Below are 19070 nucleotides of genomic sequence, written 5' to 3' on the forward strand. Positions count from 1 at the left end.
ACAACCCTATTCACTTATTAGACAAGTCTTAATGAGAAACACCACTTATTTTCAGACAGAGGTGAGCACTTAACATAAGATGACACTCTAATAAGTTGTAAAGAAAGGGAGGAAAAAGGCAGGGTTAAGGAAGCACACAAGTTTCAATACTTTTACAAAGAACCACAGTAAGGCAGGATAGGCAGAGTTCTACTGGAGAGCAAGGAAGTCAATTGCAAGGCCCACTCTTGGAGAGAGCAAGCAGAAGGGGTCCAGGTTCACACAGTGGGGTTATGCCCAAAGAGTCTTGTAGATAGTTTGCACAAAAAGGATGAAATTCAAGTCAGGAAAAGTTAGCTAGATTGTCCCAGGCTAGCCCAGGTTAGAAAGTCAAGGCTTTACTGTCACCCCGAACGATCTGTCGCAAGGGAAGCCAGGCGGGACACAGTACCTTAAGTGTAAAGGAAGCTCCAGCGGGGGCAGTTCCTGGCAGCAGGTGCAAGTCGGTGTCTCGTCCAGGGGAAGAAGAGGTCTCGTCGTGGAGGAAAGATGACGGTCGTTGCACTGCCAGGGAAGAAACCAGCCGCGGAGTCCTCCGGTTAAAAGGTAGTACCCTTCTCTTAGCGGTAGTGGTAAATCGTGGTATTCTGGTTGCCGGGGTGCTTGGCACGGGCAAGGCGGCCACGAGATGCTCCAGGAAGGTGAAAAGAAGGCGAAACTGGTTATCCCCACCAGTCAAAGGAAGAAGACTCTCCGGACTGGAGATCTCCTCTGTCGTCAGAAAAAGTGGTGAGACGGTTCAGCAGGGCTCCACCGGTGGTGTCGTCGTTGCAGGTCGGCTCAGCTTCTCCCTCCTCAGATTCTTAGGTCCTGTGGCGACCTCTGAAGTTCCAGTCCCCAAAGCCCTGCTTTTATGCAGCACACCCCCATTCACTCAGCCTAGCTGTCAATCAAACATGCTAAGTGGTGTGGGCCAATCACACAAGAGTGCGACTTGAGTTACCAAGGTAACTCAGTCCAGGGTGCCTAAACCCCCTCCCACACCCCTTGTGGTACTCAGACAGAGTGGCACCACTTTTGGAGGCTTCTGTGGAGAAGCCCGCCAAAAAGTGGAACAAAGGGCTCAACTTGGGTTGGAGTCACAGAAGAGAACACAAACGGTATTTTAGAATAGAGTTCTGGCAAAAAATACCAACCAGTGAATTAATATTAAATAAATAAACCGGCGGTATGTTTGAGGCTATAAGAATTAAATAATTAAAGTTGGTAGCCTCAAACAATGGGAAAATCCCATAGAGAGATATTCGCGGTCGAATATAAAAAGTAGTATCCACTGCCACCAGCCAAAACTCGAACAGGGAGGACGGAGACGTGCCCCCTCGAACAACAGACCCCGGGGCAATCAAATTGCCCCGACCAGTATGTCCACAATATGATGGTTTGTACTGGTTTCTGTTAATAATTTGGGACTAGCAAAGCCAATGGTGACTACATGCCCTGGGAGACAGTAGTCAGTCCCAGGGTATCGAGTCTATGTTGGGGGGTCGCTACGACACCCCTGGGTTACGGCACGGAGGGTGCTGTGTAACCCACATAAAAAAAAATCATGAGACCCTATGGAGTAAAAGTCCACATAGCCCATAAAACACATGGAAAGTTAAAGGAACACCTCAAATCATGTTTAGGAGTGGGAGCAAAAAAATCTCACTCTTAGCAGGAGAGAAAAAAATAAACCCCAAAAATCCAGCAAAGCTGCTGCGGGACTCACTAGGTTTGGGAATATAGGCTTACAGAGAATTCTCCCTAACAGGGGCGACCATCCCCAAGTGCAGCGGCTGTCCCAAAGAGCCCTGGCAGGGTCCCCATCCCTTCTACGAGGGAAATTCTGTAACGCAGCCGAGCCAGAGCTCCAGGATTTGTCAGGGTGATGTCCCTGGCCTTGGGTGGCTGTCTCCCAGTTGGGTCGACCGTCCCAAAGTCCAGTGGCAGTTCTGGCAGGGTCCCCATTCCTCCCCAGAGGGAAAGGCTCCAGGCTGGGCTTGGGGATTGTTGACCCACATGGGAGACGGGTACCCAACGCCAGGTATTCTGGCTGGCCTTCCTTACAGCCTCTCCCTCCGGGAAAGGACAGGGAATGTCCCGGGCCTCCCGGGAACCACCGCTGGGCTTGGGAACGTTCAACCCACATGGGAGTCAGCCGCCCAAGGCCAGGGATATAACCCCCCCTACCATCCTGGAGCTCTGGCTGGGTTTCATTACAGATTCTCCGTCTGGGAAAGGATGGGGACCCTGCCGCAGCACCCTGGAACCACTGCTGGGCTTGGGCATGATCAAACCACATGGCAGACAGCCACCCAAGACCAGGGACATCAACCCCGACCATCCTGGAGCGCTGGTAGGGCTGTGTTACAGAATTTCCCTTGGGGGTGGGAAGGGGATCCTGCTGGGGCTCCCTGGAGCTGCCACTGTGCTTGGGAACTGTACACCCACATGGTAAACGGATGTCCAAAGCTGGGGAGATCACCTCCAACCATCCTGGAGTTCTGGCTGGGCTGCGTTACAGCTTTTCCCTTCGGGGAGGTATTGCCACACTGCCGTGACTCCCTGCTTCCAAGGACTTCCACAACAAACTATTGACAGGAGAGGTTTGAAGTATGAAAATAAGGCTGGCTTGGGTCCTCTTAATTGCCACCCTCAGTCTCTGTAGTTAAATTGTATTCAGGGTTCCGATTTTCCCTGGTGAGGTCCTCGCCGCCCACCGCAGCACTCACTGCATATCGGTACCTGCTCCACTGCTCCTGGTGCCTTCTCGTAAATCCCTCTTTCTATGCAGCCTGGGGGTAAGAGGGTCCGAGTGCGCCCCGCGGCACCGTGCTCCCAGCTATTGGCCTGTGTCCCAAAGCCTCAAGCAATCCGATCCTCTGCACCAATATCGGTGCCGGCACGGGGGGTGCCACACGCAGAGGGGACAACCTGCTTCACACTCCTGCGGTACCCTGTGGCACGCACACAGACTGCACCCCTGTAGCTCCCTTGGCCACCGCCACTGGGAAAGCCTGGTATTCTGTAATACTGCAGTGGCCACTTGATTCAGGCAGGTGAACCGCTTCAGTGCTCTACAGCCAGTGCATTGTCGGTTTGGGTGCCTGCTCAGCAATTTTCACCCCCTTTTACTCAGGGACAGCGTCCCTCGGCAGATGGGCCTACCCAACCATGGAGAGCTTCACATTAAGGCAGCCATTTTATATGGATTCACCAGCACCCCACCCACTGTTTTATTTTGATGCAATTCCGTACACATTAATGTTCTAGAAGATAGTGAGGGCAATCATAGGTTTGACACTGACATTATTATTATTATTTTGACTGACAGACATTGGACTACCTTTTGACTTAGTTTAATGGTGTTGACTACTCCCAATTAGAAATAGGGCCAGTTAGGAAGTCTCCAAATCCTTTTCAAGTTAATGAAGGTTTTACAAACTTACTTCCTTGTGTCTTTGTCTACTTTTCGATACCATGCCGACTTCACAGTATCTTTAAATGACCAGTTATGATTTAACAAAGAAAAACGTATGCACAATATTTCTGAGATGCAGCCATAACATAACATATTTGAACGACAGTACGTTTGCAAAAGGCTCCATTTATTCCTATACTGAGTTCCTAAAATTAGTGGTGAAAATGTGAAGATGCTAAAGAAAAGTGTAGCGAAAACAACTGAGAGGTTAAATAAAACATTAAGAAACATTTGAAGACAAACCTGTTCTTTGGGTTGCGGAGCCACTGGAGGGTTGGCAAGAGGAAAGGCTATGCTGGGAGCTTGCGGTGTTGGTATCAAGTGGTCCTCCTTAATAGGGGATTCCTGATCCCTGTTCGTTAAAACCTTGCAAGGATCAGTTACAAGTGTACACTCTGGATCACAGGAAGCTGTGAATAAAATGAATAAGAAAAGTTCAAAAACACTTTCACATGTAAGAAAATAATTCCTTAGAAAACCATTCTAGAATAAATCAGATTAATTAAACCTACTTCTTTCCGAACACTGGATAAAGCAACACTCACAATCATCTATACATCAATGTCACTTGAATAATAAGGAAAAGTCTATGTTTAAATATAATAAGGATATGTAGGTTTGTGCTGAGAATTCGACAGCCAATAGATTATCTACAAGAAACAGCACTGCAGACCAAGAACTTTCCAATATTTTTCTTTGCAATTTGTTTGCTAAATTAATCTATATATTGAGCAAATCCTTTCTTTGAAGTCTGTAGTTTGAAATGTTTGTCCATAAAAAAAGCATTTTTCCAACATAGAATTGAAAAAGTATAAAAATAAACATCTGACAAATGTCCATTAATTCAGTAGAAAGGAAGCTAACGCAACAAAAACCTGATCTCGGTTCCATGAAAAAACAAATAACGTACCTTTCGATAATTATCTTTCTGATGGCCGTTTCTCCCATGGATTCCTCATCTATGATAATCGTATGCCAGGGCATCTGTTCTTCTGAAACTTTTCTGCCACCAGCAGGTGCAGCACAGATCTGCATCGGCTCAGCACGATGCTCCTACGTGACCCACATCATGTCGGGCTAGAATACATTGAGGAGCATTGCATTCCATGACCTTAGGGAGGGCAATGAGTAATCCATAGGAGGTACATCCATCGGAAAGAAAATTATGGAAGTTTAAGTAATGTGTTCTTCTAATGCATTCCTTCCTCCCATAGATTCCTCATCTATGATAGACTCTTATAGGAGTACGTGTATATAGACGAGTTTGGGAAGCAAGAGGACACCACCTAAGCTAGAAAACTCTTGAGGACTGCCATGTCAAAGCGGGCGACCTGCCCAAAAAGGGAATAGAAGCAGTAATGATTGGCACAAGTATGCAGACAAGCCCATGTAGCCGCTTAGCAAATGGCCAAGACAGGACCCCTCTGAAGGGCAGACGTTGCAGCCAAAGACCTCCTGTAGAATGAGCCCCGAGACCCCTCAGGCACATCTTTCCCAGCCAGATCACAGCATTTTTTCTACCGATGTGAACTGAGAATAGCACAGGGGCAGCACGCTGGTCTTGGAAGAAAGACCACGCAGAGCAACAGAGGTTTGAATCCTAGATTTGCGCTTAGAAACCGAACTCAGGCATGGTAATAGGCGCATTATAAACAAATCAATTAAATAAATGAAAGAAATAATTCCGAGATGTAGAGAATAATCCATTTTGACAAGGTTTTTTTGATCAAATCACTGAAGGAATAGAACATCTTCCAACGACAGTTAAAAACTCTACTTTTCCACTAGAATTAGGTTAACCTGCCTGGCTGTCCCGTTTTTTTCTTGTTGTCACTTGTAGTCTTGTAGGCGCCCCAATGCCCACAGGCTTTCGGCACCTTATATAAATAAATAAATAAAATAAATTAAAAACCCGGCCAGCACTGGGACTAGCAGAACACACAAAAAGCTGGTCTTTCCTGACACCCATTGTCCGAGAGATGTAGTAGTCTAGAGCGTGCTCCAGGTCCAGCCAATGGAATTGCTAATCTGCTTTGAAAGGATGGGAGGAGGAAAAAACACTTGAAGATGGATATGATATGATAGGGCATTTGTAACGCGCCTATACACAAGTGTTTCAAGGCGCGACGAGGCAGGGAGGGGGGAACATGGGGAGACAGACAAACGATCCTACTAGGCCAGGTGTCATTCAGATCGCGCAAGTGCATGGGTAGGGGGGACGGGAAAAGTGCAAGGGGGAAAGGGAGTGGGGAAAGTGCAGTACAAAGTGATTAGTAAAATACAAGATAAATAATAAGGGCCAGCTGGTGGCAAGTGCAAGATAAGTGCAGACAAGTGCTGGGAAATGGGGGATGTAGGGATACAGAGACAGTCCCGTAGTGCAGGGGTTGCCTGGGAGGCAGTGCAGGGGTGAGTGGATGGGCCAAGGGCCGAGATTGGCGAGTGGCCCAGTTGCTGATTCAGTACAGTTTCAGTGAGTTAGCAGGGGAGAGGGGGAGAGAAAGCAGAAGCAAAGAGGAAGGTTTTGAGGTGCTTCCGGAACCGAAGATGGTTCTCCTCAAGTTCAGGGAGGCAGGAAGGCTGTTCCAGAGGGAGGCCCCTGCTGCGGAGAGAGATCTCCCCCCAACACGTTGCTTGGAGAAGCGACTGACCCTGAGGGAGTTGGAGGCGGATGAGCGAAGAGCTCGAGAAGGAAGATATTTAGGAAGAGAGAGTTGAAGGTATTTTGGCCCAAGGCCCCAGAAGGCCTTGTGGACAATGCAGAGGGTTTTGAACTAACTTAATCCTCGCAGCCACAGGGAGCCAGTGTAGCGATTTCAGTCCTGGAGAGATACGTTCCCTGGGCTTGAGGCCAAGGACAAGTCTTGCAGTCCTGTTCTGGATGAGTTGCAGCGGGCGGAGAGTAGAGGCAGGCAGATTTAGATAGAGGCTGTTACAGTAGTCCAGCTGAGAGAACCATGGCTCTGGAGACAGTGAGCTTCTGGGGGAAGGAGAGGAAAGGAAGGATACCTCTGAGGAGGTGCAGCTGGTAGTGTGACTTCTTAGAAACGTCAGAAATGTGAGGAGAGAAGGAGAGTGTGGAGTCGAAGATGACCCTGAGGTTTTTTGCCTTGCAGGTAGGAGCAGGAAGAGGGCCAAGAGAGGCCGGCCAGAGAGCTGCAGGGAAGGAGGGAGTGGGTGTGCCGATGAGTAGAATCTCAGTCTTACTGGCATTAAGGCAGAGGTTGTTGGCGGCACACCATTCCTGGATAGCAGAAAGACAGTCAGAGATGAGGGAAGGAGAAGAGGAGGCCGAGGGTAACCTGAAAATGAGCTGGGTATCATCTGCATAGCACTGAAAGTTGGGGCAGAGAGCAGCGATGCGGTTGGCAAGAAGTGCCAGATACTGGTTGAACAGCCAGGGAGAGAGGTTAGAACCCTGGGGGACACCACAGGTAGAGAAAAATATGTCAGAGAGCAAAGACCCCAGTTGGATCTGGGAGGGTCGATTTGAGAGGAAAGAGGTCAGCCAAGCCAGGGCCTGACCAGTGATACCCAGGTTATCACGGAGACGGTTAAGCAGGATGGTATGGTTGACAGTATCAAAGGCAGAAGAGAGATCAAGCAAGATGAGAACACATGGAATGTTAGATCTGTTGAGAGAGATGAAAATGAGAAACTACTGTGAGGGGTCAAACATGTGAGACGACACGTAGGTGGAGTTTTCTCATAAGGCGCCATTTTATTAAATAATAAAGGGTAAAACAAATGCCTGGCTTTCCCTAAGCCCTACTAAGGAGTGCCCTAGCTAACAAACTAAGGCTAAAGGAAAGTGACCTAACGTCCAATGTATCTATCCCTCACACTAATACATACAACAAAACCATACAGGAATTATTTGGTTGTTTAAACTTCATAAAACAACATATGAATTCAAACATGAAAATTATAAACAGAAATCGCTGTGACTAGGGTTGGATCCCTTTTCCCATGGATCAATTCAGGATGCTTCAAACCGATGTTCAATTTCAGGAAAGTTCTTTTCATTAGCCAAGTTCCACTGCAGAATACAGTGTGTTTCATCCAATAGGTTCTTCACTTGTCAAAGTGATTATCCCAGTTCCCGGTGTGGGTGTGTGTATATATATATATATATATATATATATATATATATATATATATATATATATATATATATATATATATATGATACATTACTCACCGTAATCGTATTTCTGATGCTTGTATCTGCTTAGATTCACATGCTGTGCATAGGCCGACATCTAGTGGAAGCTGCGGAGTATTACAGTTTGTTTTTCGAAACTCGAAAATGGGCGTCGACACAGGCGTGCCAGTAATACTATCCCTAGTGTGACGTCCACTGTACCCAAGATCCCTCACGCGTCTGGGATCCTCAGATTGTATTTTTTCTGACATGAGGAAGCATGAGGAGTAGCGCGAGTACAGATAATCCAAGCAGATAGACAGAAAGGTAAGACTACAAGCAATCATGCGCCTTCTCTCGGAGGGGAGGAAGGGTGGGTCGCATGTGAATCTAAGCAGATACAAGCATCAGAAATACGATTACGGTGAGTAATGTATCCCTTCTGAGGCTTGTGGAATCTGCTTAGATCACATGCTGAGCATAGATTAGCGAGCAGTACCCGAAGAAGGAGGTGGGATGTGAGAAGGGTCATGAGCAAACAGGTGTCTTAGAACCGCTTGTCCCACTTGTGTATCTGTCTTGGAATGAGTGTCAATGCAGTAATGCTGAGTAAAAGTGTGAATAGAGCTCCAAGTAGCTGCTTTGCAAATGGTGTCGAGGGGAACATTTGCAATGAAAGCCAGAGTGGCCCCAATGCCTCTAGTAGAATGGGCCCTTGGCGTAAAAGTCAGAGTTTTTTCAGAAAGAGAGTAACACAGCTGTGTACAGTTGATAATCCACTTCGAGATCGCGCCTTTAGAGACGCGATCCCCCTCTCTGCCTGTAGCTACGGAGACAAACAGTTGATCTGTTTTCCTTAGCGGTCTGGTTTTATTTACATAGTAGAGGACCGCCCTACGCACATCAAGGGTGTGTAGTTTCACCTCAGCCGAGCTTTGCGGGTTTTGGAAGAAAGCCGGAAGCTCGATGGACTGGTTTACATGGAATTTAGATATAAATTTAGGTGAGAACCTAGGGTGTGTGCGTAAAACCAGTTTGTCTTTGTGGATAGTAAAGAAAGGATCCTGCACTGACAGAGCCTGAATTTCACTGACCCTTCTTATAGAGGTAATGGCTACTAAGAAGGCCGTTTTATAAGTCAGGTGTTTGAGACTACTTTTATGCATGGGTTCGAAAGGGGGGCCCATGAGCTTAGCTAGCACCACATTGAAGTCCCATCCTGGCGGTGGGTTCGAAATAGGAGGGTGAAGTCTCTTTACTCCTTCCATGAAGGCTTTAACTACTGGTACTTTCCACCACGATACTTTGTTATGGGATGTGGTGTAAGCCGAGAGGGCTGCCAGGTGTACTTTCAGAGAGTTAAAAACCAAACCTGCGTCCAGCAGGTGGAGCATGTATGTTACAACGTTGGAAGGAGTGCAATCAACTGGGTTGATTTGTTTATTCTGGCACCAAATAACGAATCTCTTCCACTTGTCAAAGTAACAGTGCCTTGTGTTTGGTTTCCTGGATTCTTTTAGGATGTCCATACACCTCTGTGGTAAATTGAGATGCCCAAACTCTATGACCTCAGGAGCCATGCTGCCAGGTTCATTGAGTTGGGTTCCTGGTGCACTGTTTGACCTTGTTGCTGGGACAGTAGGTTGTACCAGGCTGGGAGTTTGATGGGCTCGCACACCGCCATCCTGCGTAGGTGTGGAAACCATGGTTGTCTCGCCCACATGGGAGCAACTAGGATGAGCGTCATTGATTCCTTGTTCATCTTGTACACCACTTTCCTGATGAGAGGAGTTGGTGGAAAAGCGTACGCAAACATCCCTGACCAGTTCATCCACAGGGCGTTCCCTTGGGAGTCTGGCTGGGGGAACCTGGATGCAAATCCTGGGCATTGTTTGTTTTCGCTTGTGGCGAATAGGTCTATAGTGGGGAAACCCCACTGAGAGAAGAGATATTCTACGATATCTCTGTGAAGGACCCATTCGTGTTCCTCTGGGAGGGAGTCTCTGCTTAGGGCATCCACTAGGGAATTGAGCTCCCCTGGAACATTTTGTGATGACAGGAAGATGTTCCGTCTGAGTGCCCATATCCAGATTTTCTGGGCAAGCTTGGACAGATTTGGCGAACGAGTCCCTCCTTGTTTGTTCAGATAGAACATGGCTGTCGTGCTGTCCGTCCGGATTTGCACCGACAAGTTTCGCAGATGGGGCTCGAACGCCCGAAGCGCTCGGAATACTGCCAGAAGCTCTAGCAGGTTGATGTGGTTCTTGGCTACTGAGTGAGACCAGAGACCTTGAGCTGTGTGGTGGAGATGGTGAGCTCCCCACCCAGTCAGGCATGCATCTGTAGTCACCACTGCCTGTACTTCGGGATCGTAAAAGGGTTTACCCCTTGCGAGATTCTCTCTTGTCCACCAGTGTAAGCTCTGTACGAGTGTTGGCGAAACGACCACTAGATCGTCCCACTGAACACTTGCCTGAGACCACTGTTTCGCCAACCATTCCTGCATGGGACGCATGCGCAGACGCGCGTGGGGGACCAGGTAAATGCATGACGCCATCATGCCCAGTAACCGCATTGCTTTGCGTACCGTTATTTGTTGACCTGACTGATAATGTGGAATTTGCAGTGGTATATTCCGAATTCTCTCTTCCGAAGGGAAGGTCAACCCTTTCTGAGTATCTAGGATTGCTCCTAGGAACTGTTTTGAGGTGCTTGGCACTAGACTTGACGACTTCTCGTTGATAGAGAAGCCTAATTCGTGGAGGAGGTCGATAGTCCTCTGAATGTTTGACATGCAAATTCCTGGGGTTTCCCCCGTTATGAGCCAGTCGTCCAGATAAGGGTACACTGGGATTGCCTCCCTGCGTAGGTGTGCAGCTGCCACCGCCAGTATCTTGGTGAATACCCTTGGTGCTGAAGCTATCCCGAAGGGCAGTACCTTGAATTGGTAGTGGCGACTGTCCACCTTGAAGCGCAAGTATTTTCTGTACGCTGGGAGCATGGAAATATGAAAATAAGCATCTTTCATATCCAAGGTTGCCATGTAATCCCCCTTTTTTAGGAGGGGGATTACCTCTTGTAGCGTGGTCATACAGAATTTTTGGGGCTTGACATACTTGTTGGCAGGCCGTAAATCCAATACTGGGCGCATTGTCAAATCTTTCTTTGGCACAAGGAAGTAAGTTGAATAGATACCCTTGTTTACCTGGTGTCCTGGGACGAGTTCTATCGCGTCCTTTTCTAGCAGAATGGCGATCTCCTCGAGAAGGATCTTCTGATGTCCTAAGGAGTGTATTCTTTGTCGTGGAGGGTGGTTCCGGGGACGCTGCAGTAATTCTATACAATATCCTGTGGACACTGTTGACAGCACCCATCTGTCTGAGGTGATCCCTTCCCAAGCCTGGGTGAAGTTGGAAATGCGTCCCCCTACTGGGGTTGCGTGAGAAGGGACCCTGAACTGAGCGTCACTGCTTTGGTGGAGGCGTGCCACCTCCCTTGTTGGGGCTGCCTCTGCCTCTTCCACGACCTCTCGTTACCCCTGCCGTAACTTTGGGTAGACTGCTGGTTGTTGTTCCATTGTGTACCCTGTCCTTGGGCATAGTTGCCTCTTTGTGAATTTTGGCCGCGTGGGCGACGAAAATTACTGTTCCCCCTCTGGTTAGGGGGTTTGTTGGTAAGCTGGCCAAGGGATTTGAGAGTCTCGTATTCGTCCTTGGCATTCTTAAGTGCGTCTTCGACCGCTTTCCCAAACAATAGATCGGGTTCCACCGGCTTGTCTATTAATGAAGCCTGGGTTTCTGTTTTGAACCCCGACTGCCGTAACCACGCATGTCTCTTGATAACAGTACCTTCTGCTATCAATCTTCCTGCGTTGTCCGCGGCGTCGAAAGTTGCTTTTAATATGCAACCAGACACGGCTCTCCCTTCTGCCGAGATCCGAGCCAACTGGCCCTTTAACGGTTCAGGAGCAGAGGCTATGAGTGCCGCGACCTCTTCCCATTGATGGCAGTTGTAACTTTCCAACAGGGTGGTGGAGTTTGCAATCCTTGCTTGGTAGGCGGACGTTGAGGCTACCTTCCTGCCAAACCCGTAGTCTTTTGCTCTCCTTGTTGGGAGGAGCTTCTGACGACGATAAGGGTGTCCCAGCCCTCTTCCGAGTGTTGGTAACCACTAGGGAGTCTGGTTTAAGATGTCCTCTTATATAAAGAGGGTCAGACTGGGCTGCCCGAAAAAGTTTTTCGACTCTGGGGTTGACGGCTCTGGTGAGGTTAGGATTCACCAGGGATGGATCTATTCTACGTTGGATGGATTTAAGGATAGGGATGGTCTGAGCGACCGGCCTCCTCTCTCCCACCAAGTCTTCTGCGAAGTCCCTTTCCTCCTGTACACCGTGGGTGTCGATGTGAAAATGTTCTGCTGCGCGAGCGAGAACTTCATTAAGGAGGGGCTGGTTATCAACTGGCGAGTCGGTAACTGGGGCTTCGCTCTCTACCGGGGAATCTACTCTGTAAATTTCCTGCTCATCTTCTACCTCCTCCAGGTCCTCATCATCCGCATAGTATTCAGTCCCGGTTTGTTCCTCCATAATTTTAAACTCCTGGTCCCCTTCAGGGAAAGGCTGTCCTTGGTATCTGGGGTGTGGAGTAGAATATGGAGTAGAGTAAGGCTGCACCTCGAAGGGTTCAGGTCTTTCGAACCGGGCCTTCTTACTTAGGGGGATAGGATCAGAGGAGCCTGAGGGTGTGGCCCCTTGAGGGTCATACGAAAGGAAATGTTCTGGGTTTTTGTCATAAAAATCAGCTAAGGAAGACATCCTTGACATGACCCTGTCTATGTCTTCACTGGACCATTCTTTGGAACAGGGTATGACTTTAGTAGGCAACTTAGGGGACTTATCAAGGGTACCCTTGCTGGATGTTGATGTCCCAGTAGATTTATGTTTGTCTGTCTGCTTAGGGTGGAAGGATGGTCTTACAGGAGTGGAAGGCTGTGCTTTCCGCTGTTTCCCCCCCTCCCCGTGCGTGGAAAAATGTTTTCCCTGCCCCTTGGAGGCCCCAGAGACTTTCGACGCCTGGCGTCGAGGGTCGGGAGAGGTATCTGTGTGTTTCGAGCGTGGGGCCTCGCTGGTGTTAACTGCCTCGGTCTCCTGGAGCGCGGCCTGGGGGTGGAAGTCGTCTTCGTCTTCCGACGATCAAACTTCCGTTAATCTAGGGAGCGAGGCACTCTTGGCAAGAGTGGATGATTGCCTTGCGTCATGAGGCGATCTCGATCGAGAGCGCCCAGAGGACACCGAGTCGGACCGTTCTATCTGTGCCTCTTTCCGAGAGGTCGACGTCGTCGAGGTTCGGTTGGACTTAGTGTGCTTAGTGTGTGTAGGGTGTGTAGCGCTTGCGTCGCCGGGGGTCTTCCCCATAGCCGCCCTGCCGGACAACCTTCCGAGGTCGGGGACCTGCGCTCGGCAGTCTTTCGACGCCGTAATGCCCTCGCCGTCCGAAAGTACGGCGTCGCTGCCATCGCTGAAGGCGCCCTCCGCTGCCATGGCTGCCTGCCTGGCGTGGTGGGCCCAACGCTTTGTCGAACGGTCCTTAAGTGTCTTAGGCTTAAACCTACTACACGCTCTGCAGTTCGCTTCGGGGTGGTCCCTCGGCAAGCAGAGATTGCACGTGGCGTGCCTGTCGACCCAAGGGTATTTGCGGTTGCACTTGGGGCAGAATTGGAAAGGGGTACCCTCCATACGCACCTTGAGGCAGCGGGCTGGTAAGTGTAGGAAATATATAAGGTGTACCTATATACCAAGAGTGAAGAGTATGTACCACCCCCCACTCTCCCTACTTGCAGGGCCGAGGCCAGCGGCCTACTAGGCCCGGGCCGAGGCCAGCGGCCTACTAGGCCCGGGCCGAGGCCAGCGGCCTTCCGAGGCCCAGATCCGTCATGCAGCAGCCGACGGTCGATGTCTTCTCCAGCCGTCGTCGAGTGTCGAGGGTCGACGTTGGGGTGGGGAAGGATGTCAATAAATAATTTTAAACTTCAATAATTAGCAAAAGTATGGCTAAGGCCAGGGGACTCCGCAAGATGCTTCCGACCAGTATGGCGGAAAAAAACAATCTGAGGATCCTAGACGCGTGAGGGATCTTGGGTACAGTGGACGTCACACTAGGGATAGTATTACTGGCACGCCTGTGTCGACGCCCATTTTCGAGTTTCGAAAAACAAACTGTAATACTCTGAAGCTTCCACTAGATGTCGGCCTATGCACAGCATGTGATCTAAGCATATTCCACAAGCCTCAGAAATATATATATATATATATATATATATATATATATAGGTGATTTGATGCTCATGGAGAAGTGCTCAGGGGAGAATATGCACAAACAAACCAGAGGCTATGTAAAGGGAGATTCTGGGAGGGGTGAGTCAGTCCTGTTCAAGATCATCACAGGATGCTGGTAAGTGTGCTGGTGAGCAGAGGACCCAAGAAAGCTGGATAACTACTCAATTTGGTCTTATGGTGGAAGGAGGGGCTCATTGGGCCTCTATCGGACCTGGGATTTTTGCAGCACTCATTGTGTTTTATGTGAGAACTATCCTTTATTATTAAGCTGTACAGGGAAGCACCAAGCCCTTAATTACAACAGCTCAAACTCATTGGACTACCATATTCTGATGTGGTTTATGTTTACATCATGGTCAATCCCATTGACACAATCTCTTTTAAGGATTTGTTATAACCATTGGAGACCATGATGGATTTTATGGTGGGTTTTGGACTGTACAACTGAAGCCTCCAACTTCAGCCTTCAACACTCTACTTTCACAAAGGATGGGTGCGAGTATGAGAGATGGTTTTACCCGTTTTAATATCACATTGAGAAAGGAGGGAGGAATTCAATGACAGTCCAATTCATGAGGTATCTTAGTAAGAACCACTTAGAAGTAAATTGCCTTAAAGAAGCTCATTTGATTTCTCATTTGATTGATTCATTTGAAGTAGAAATACAGGCTAATAAATGAAGTGTTTTCATTAACAACCCTTCTTATATTGAGTGTGTTATGTGTAGTCAGAATGATAATTGCAATGGTTTCCTATTACTTCTTTCATTTAAAAAATAAAAATGCACTTAGCAGGAGAGTGTGAGAGCATTCATTGAGTGTTCTTTATTAACATAACAATCATTTCCTGTGCATGTGAATTAAGTTTGGGGCATCTATATAAATTGCACTATATTGTCTTATAGTATGTTGTGTATTTTCCAATAAGGAATGGGTTGATATGAGGCTTAACAGTAGCACCTCTATAAATTAAATTACATTAGTAAATCAGTCCTTTGTGGATGAGTGAGGGTTGCTAGCCCACTGCAGGGTTTATTGTCTACTCTGGTCTACTCTCTTTTTTTGTAATTGTTTATTTGTAAAGCGCTTATACAAAGGTGAAGTGGTTCAAAGCTCTTCAAGGCGGGAAGGGAAAAAGGGGATATAATTGTCATTCTTAGGCATTGAAGATTCCGAATGATCTACACAAAAATAACTAGCATACTAGGCCAGAGGCATTTCTACTGATATAAGTACGTGAGAAAAGAGTGGGGAGAGAAAAGAGGGGGCGGGGGAGAGAGGGACATACAAAGACAAAAAAGGTTGGTCATGAGTGCGCCTTTGCATGAGTATTTCAGGTACAACCAAGCTAGGGGGGGGGGGCAGAGGAGGACAGGACAGACAAACCAGCTAAGCCTAGTACATTCAAAGTTGTACAAGTGCGCAGGCAGGGAGTGCGAGGGAGGGGGGACAAGTTCACCCAGTCCAGCAGGGGCCTGAGTGCAGAGTGGTTGCCACTCTCCTGGAATGTATTCCAAGTGTAGTAGTGCAGGCAGAGTACGGAAGTGCAGGACTGGTGTGGTGGCCCGGGACCTGTGAGGCTCTGGAGGTGCACCAGGTGACCAGTCAACGAACTGAGCAGGCTTGGGAAGAGAACGATGGAGGGAAGCAAGAGAGAATAAAAAGGAGGCTAGCAAGGGAGAGGGACAGAGAAAGAGGAAGAGAAGAGGAAGGTCTTGAGGAGGTTCCAGAACTTAAGGAGGTCCGGCTCAAGATGGAGAGAGGCTGTTGGGCTGTTCCAGAGAGGCAACCTGCAGTGGATAAGGATCTACCCCCAAATCTCTTTGATGTACAGTAGCATGTATGTGCCTTTCTGTACCTCAATTCCTACGACAACCCACACTGGGATGGTCTTATATACTCCCTTTCGGGTGGCGGGAAAGGCTCTGGTTGTAAAGGTGATACAAATCAAGTCAGTTATTGAGCCCGGGAAGTAGTGGAGGCTGGTTTCTGACCTTCGCCCCAGAGTGCACAGAGATTCTTGTGGCTCAAAAATAAAAAAAAGGTTCAAATAAAAATGTCCCTCAAAGTTACTACTGCGCTTAAAGCAATGTCCTCGTCCAATCATATGATTGTATCCCTTCTCCAGGGATATAAATATTTACACTGGGAGATTCAATACTCCCCAAGTCGAAGAATATTAGTTCCTGGGCTCTCACACCCGACGTCCTCTGGAAGACACGTGGATTCCTGGGTCTGGTTCACTTTTTTTTTATCTTCCAATTGTTTGCTGCTTTTCTTAGCCCCGGTGGGCTCTGGCCCAGTTGGTCGTTTGGTTTACCCTTTCATGGATATACTCGTGGCTGGCCCCTCACTGGATTTGGACTTCTCTGGTCCTTTTGCTTGTTCCGTTTTGTTGACTCCATCCTGGGGTATGATCTCGGTTGGCCCATTGCGGTCTACAGTCTTCTCTGACCCCCCCCCCCAATTCTTTTGGTCTGTTTCGTTCGCCCCGTCCTGGAACATGTTCTCAGTTGACCCATCAAGGGCTACAGGCTTCTCTCAGCCCCTTTGTTGGTTTTGTTTTGTTTACCCTGTCCTAGAGTATGCTCTCGGTAGGCCACTATGAGAGCATGGGCATATGGGCTTCCCTGGCCCTTTTCGGTAGCGTCACTCCAAGCGGCCTTGTCCTGCTGGGAGCATTGGCGTCTCTGCTCCAGGCAGCCGGTAACTTTCACCTCAGTGTTGGTGGATCTTGCTGCCTCAGTGGCCCCTCTCTGGTGCGACCTTCCAACTTAGAAGCTACAGCATTCTCCATGCTGTTTTCGGGTTCCACCCACCACCGTGTTGGCTTCATACTTGTTAGGGAGAATTCTTTGTTTAGGCTGAATTTCCTAACCTAGTGAGTCCCCCAGCAGCTTTGGTGGATTTTTGGGGTTTATTTTTTTCTCCTGTCAAGAGTGAGACTCTTTTACCTTCACTCTTGGACATGATTTGAGTGTGTTCCTTTGACTCTAGATGTGTTTACTGGGCTATGGGGTCTTTTACTCCATAGGGCTTCATGTTTTTTTGTGATGTGTGTTACATAGCACCCTCAGTGCAGTAACACAGGGGTGTCATAGTGACCCCCCCAGTATAGACGCCATACCCTGGCACTGACTACAGTCTCCCAGGGCATGTAAAGTCACCATTGACTTTACTAGTCTTGAATTCTGAACAGATCCAGTACAAACCATCATATTGTGGATGTACTGGCCAGGGCAATTCGATTGCCCTCGGGTCTGTTAGTCGAGGAGGCACGTCTCCGTACCCCCTGATCGAGTTTTGGCTGGTGGCAGTGGATACTACTTTTTATATTCAACCGCAAATATTTCTCTATGGGATTTTCCCATTGTTCGAGGCTACTATCTTTATTTAATTACGATAGCCTCGAACATACCGCCGGTTTATTTATTTATTATTAATTCTCTGGTTGGTATTTTTTGCCAAAACTCGGTTCTAAAATGGCGTTTGTGTTCTCTTCTGTGACTCCAACCCAAGTCGAGCCCTTTGTTCCACTTTTTGGCGGGCTTCTCCACAGAAGCCCTCCAAAGTGGTGCCACTCTGTCTGGGGTACTTAGGAGGGGTGGAGGGGGATTTAGGCACCATGGACTGAGTTGCCTAGGCAACTCAAGTCGCACTCCGTCCTGATTGGCCCAAGTGGTGAGCCGGCCGGTTCACCACTTACCATGTTTGAGTGACAGCTAGGCTGAGTGAATGGGGGTTTTCTGCATAAAGAATCCGACGAGGGAGAAGCTGAGCCGACCTGCTACGACAACGGTGGAGCCCTGCTGAACCGTCTCACCACTTTTACCAACGACAGAGGAGATCTCCCGCCGGAGAGTCTTCTTCCTTTGACTGGTGGGGATAACCAGTTTCACCGTCTTTTCGCCTTCCCGACGCATCTCGTGGCTGCCTTGCCTGTGCCAAGCACCCCGGCAACCGGAATACCACGTTTTACCACGACCGCGAAATAAAGGGTAATACCTTTAAACCGGAAAACTCTGCGGCTGGTTTCTTCCCTGGCAGTGCAACGACCTTCATCTTTCCTCCAAGTCGAGATATTCTCTTCCTCTGGACGACGCCGAGACTTGCACCCGCTGCCAGGAACAACTGCCACCGCTGGAGGATCCTTCCCACTTAAGGTACCGTGTTCCGTCTGGCTTCCCTTGCCACCGACTGTACGGGGTAGATTTAGCCTCTGGCTTTCGAACCTGGGTTAGCCTGGGGCACCCTGGCTAAACTTTTCTGAGCCTCTCAACTCTTTTCGAACTCCCTGCAAGCCTTTCAAAGCCTAGTGTAACTGTGATCTTGGGCGCATTTGTGCTCCGCTCTCTCTAAGAGTGGGCCCAGCCAATGGACCTTGGCTCACCAGTGATTTTTGCTCTTCTGCCTTGCTAAAAGTGTTCCTAAATCTTAGAGTGGTGTATCTTCACATATTCTGCCCTTTTCCCTCCCTTTTTCATGAACTTATTGGAGTGCCATCTATAGTTAAGCGCTCACCTCTGTCTGGAAATAAGTGGTGTTAACTAAGACTTGTCTGATAAGGAATAAGGGTTGTATATATCATAATAGTAACTGTGTTTAGAGTGTTTTACAATAAGAGTGCTGGAGTGTTTCAAACAGTGTGTGTTTAAATAAATAATTATATACTTTGATACCAAAGCTCTGGTCAGTGTTTGCTTGTGCTATTGTATCTGAGTGCCTATTGTGTATACTTTGCATACTGCCTAACTCTTCTTGAGGGAAGCCTGACTGCTCAGCCACAGCTACCAGGTAAATCTGGGTAGTACAGACTGCAACCAAGTGGGTTTACTGCTAACACCTGTAATCCTAAATCTTTTGCAGTGTTCCCAAAGGGAACTGCACAGGTTTCTGCCTAACAATACTCAGCTACTCCTCTGCGTGGCTCTGCAAGCTCACATTGCTCACTCTCCAGTGGACGTTCTCTCTTTTGGTCTGTCTTTAATTCTTCCCTGGAACAGAAGAAAAAACTTGATTGGTGCCGACTTCCACAAGAAGGTGACAACAAACATATGGCAGAAACCAAGCCTTCCATATTAAAGTGGTCCTGTA

The 19070-nt window shown here is 48.3% G+C and overlaps 1 protein-coding gene across 2 annotated transcripts in view; it reads right to left on the minus strand.

The window, feature by feature from the left end:
- The window catches only part of TOPBP1 (DNA topoisomerase II binding protein 1), a 1370800-nt gene that overhangs the window by 313288 nt on the left and 1038442 nt on the right, over positions 1–19070 (minus strand). For both annotated transcript variants that reach the window (XM_069648712.1, XM_069648711.1), the window contains exon 22: positions 3743–3909. In XM_069648712.1, the coding sequence (XP_069504813.1) occupies positions 3743–3909 (167 nt within the window). The remainder of the gene's footprint in view (positions 1–3742; positions 3910–19070) is intronic.

Source organism: Ambystoma mexicanum, chromosome 2q (genome assembly GCF_040938575.1).
Source record: "Ambystoma mexicanum isolate Mex_15411 chromosome 2q, UKY_AmexF1_1, whole genome shotgun sequence".
In the NCBI taxonomy this organism is placed as follows: Eukaryota; Metazoa; Chordata; class Amphibia; order Caudata; family Ambystomatidae; genus Ambystoma; species Ambystoma mexicanum.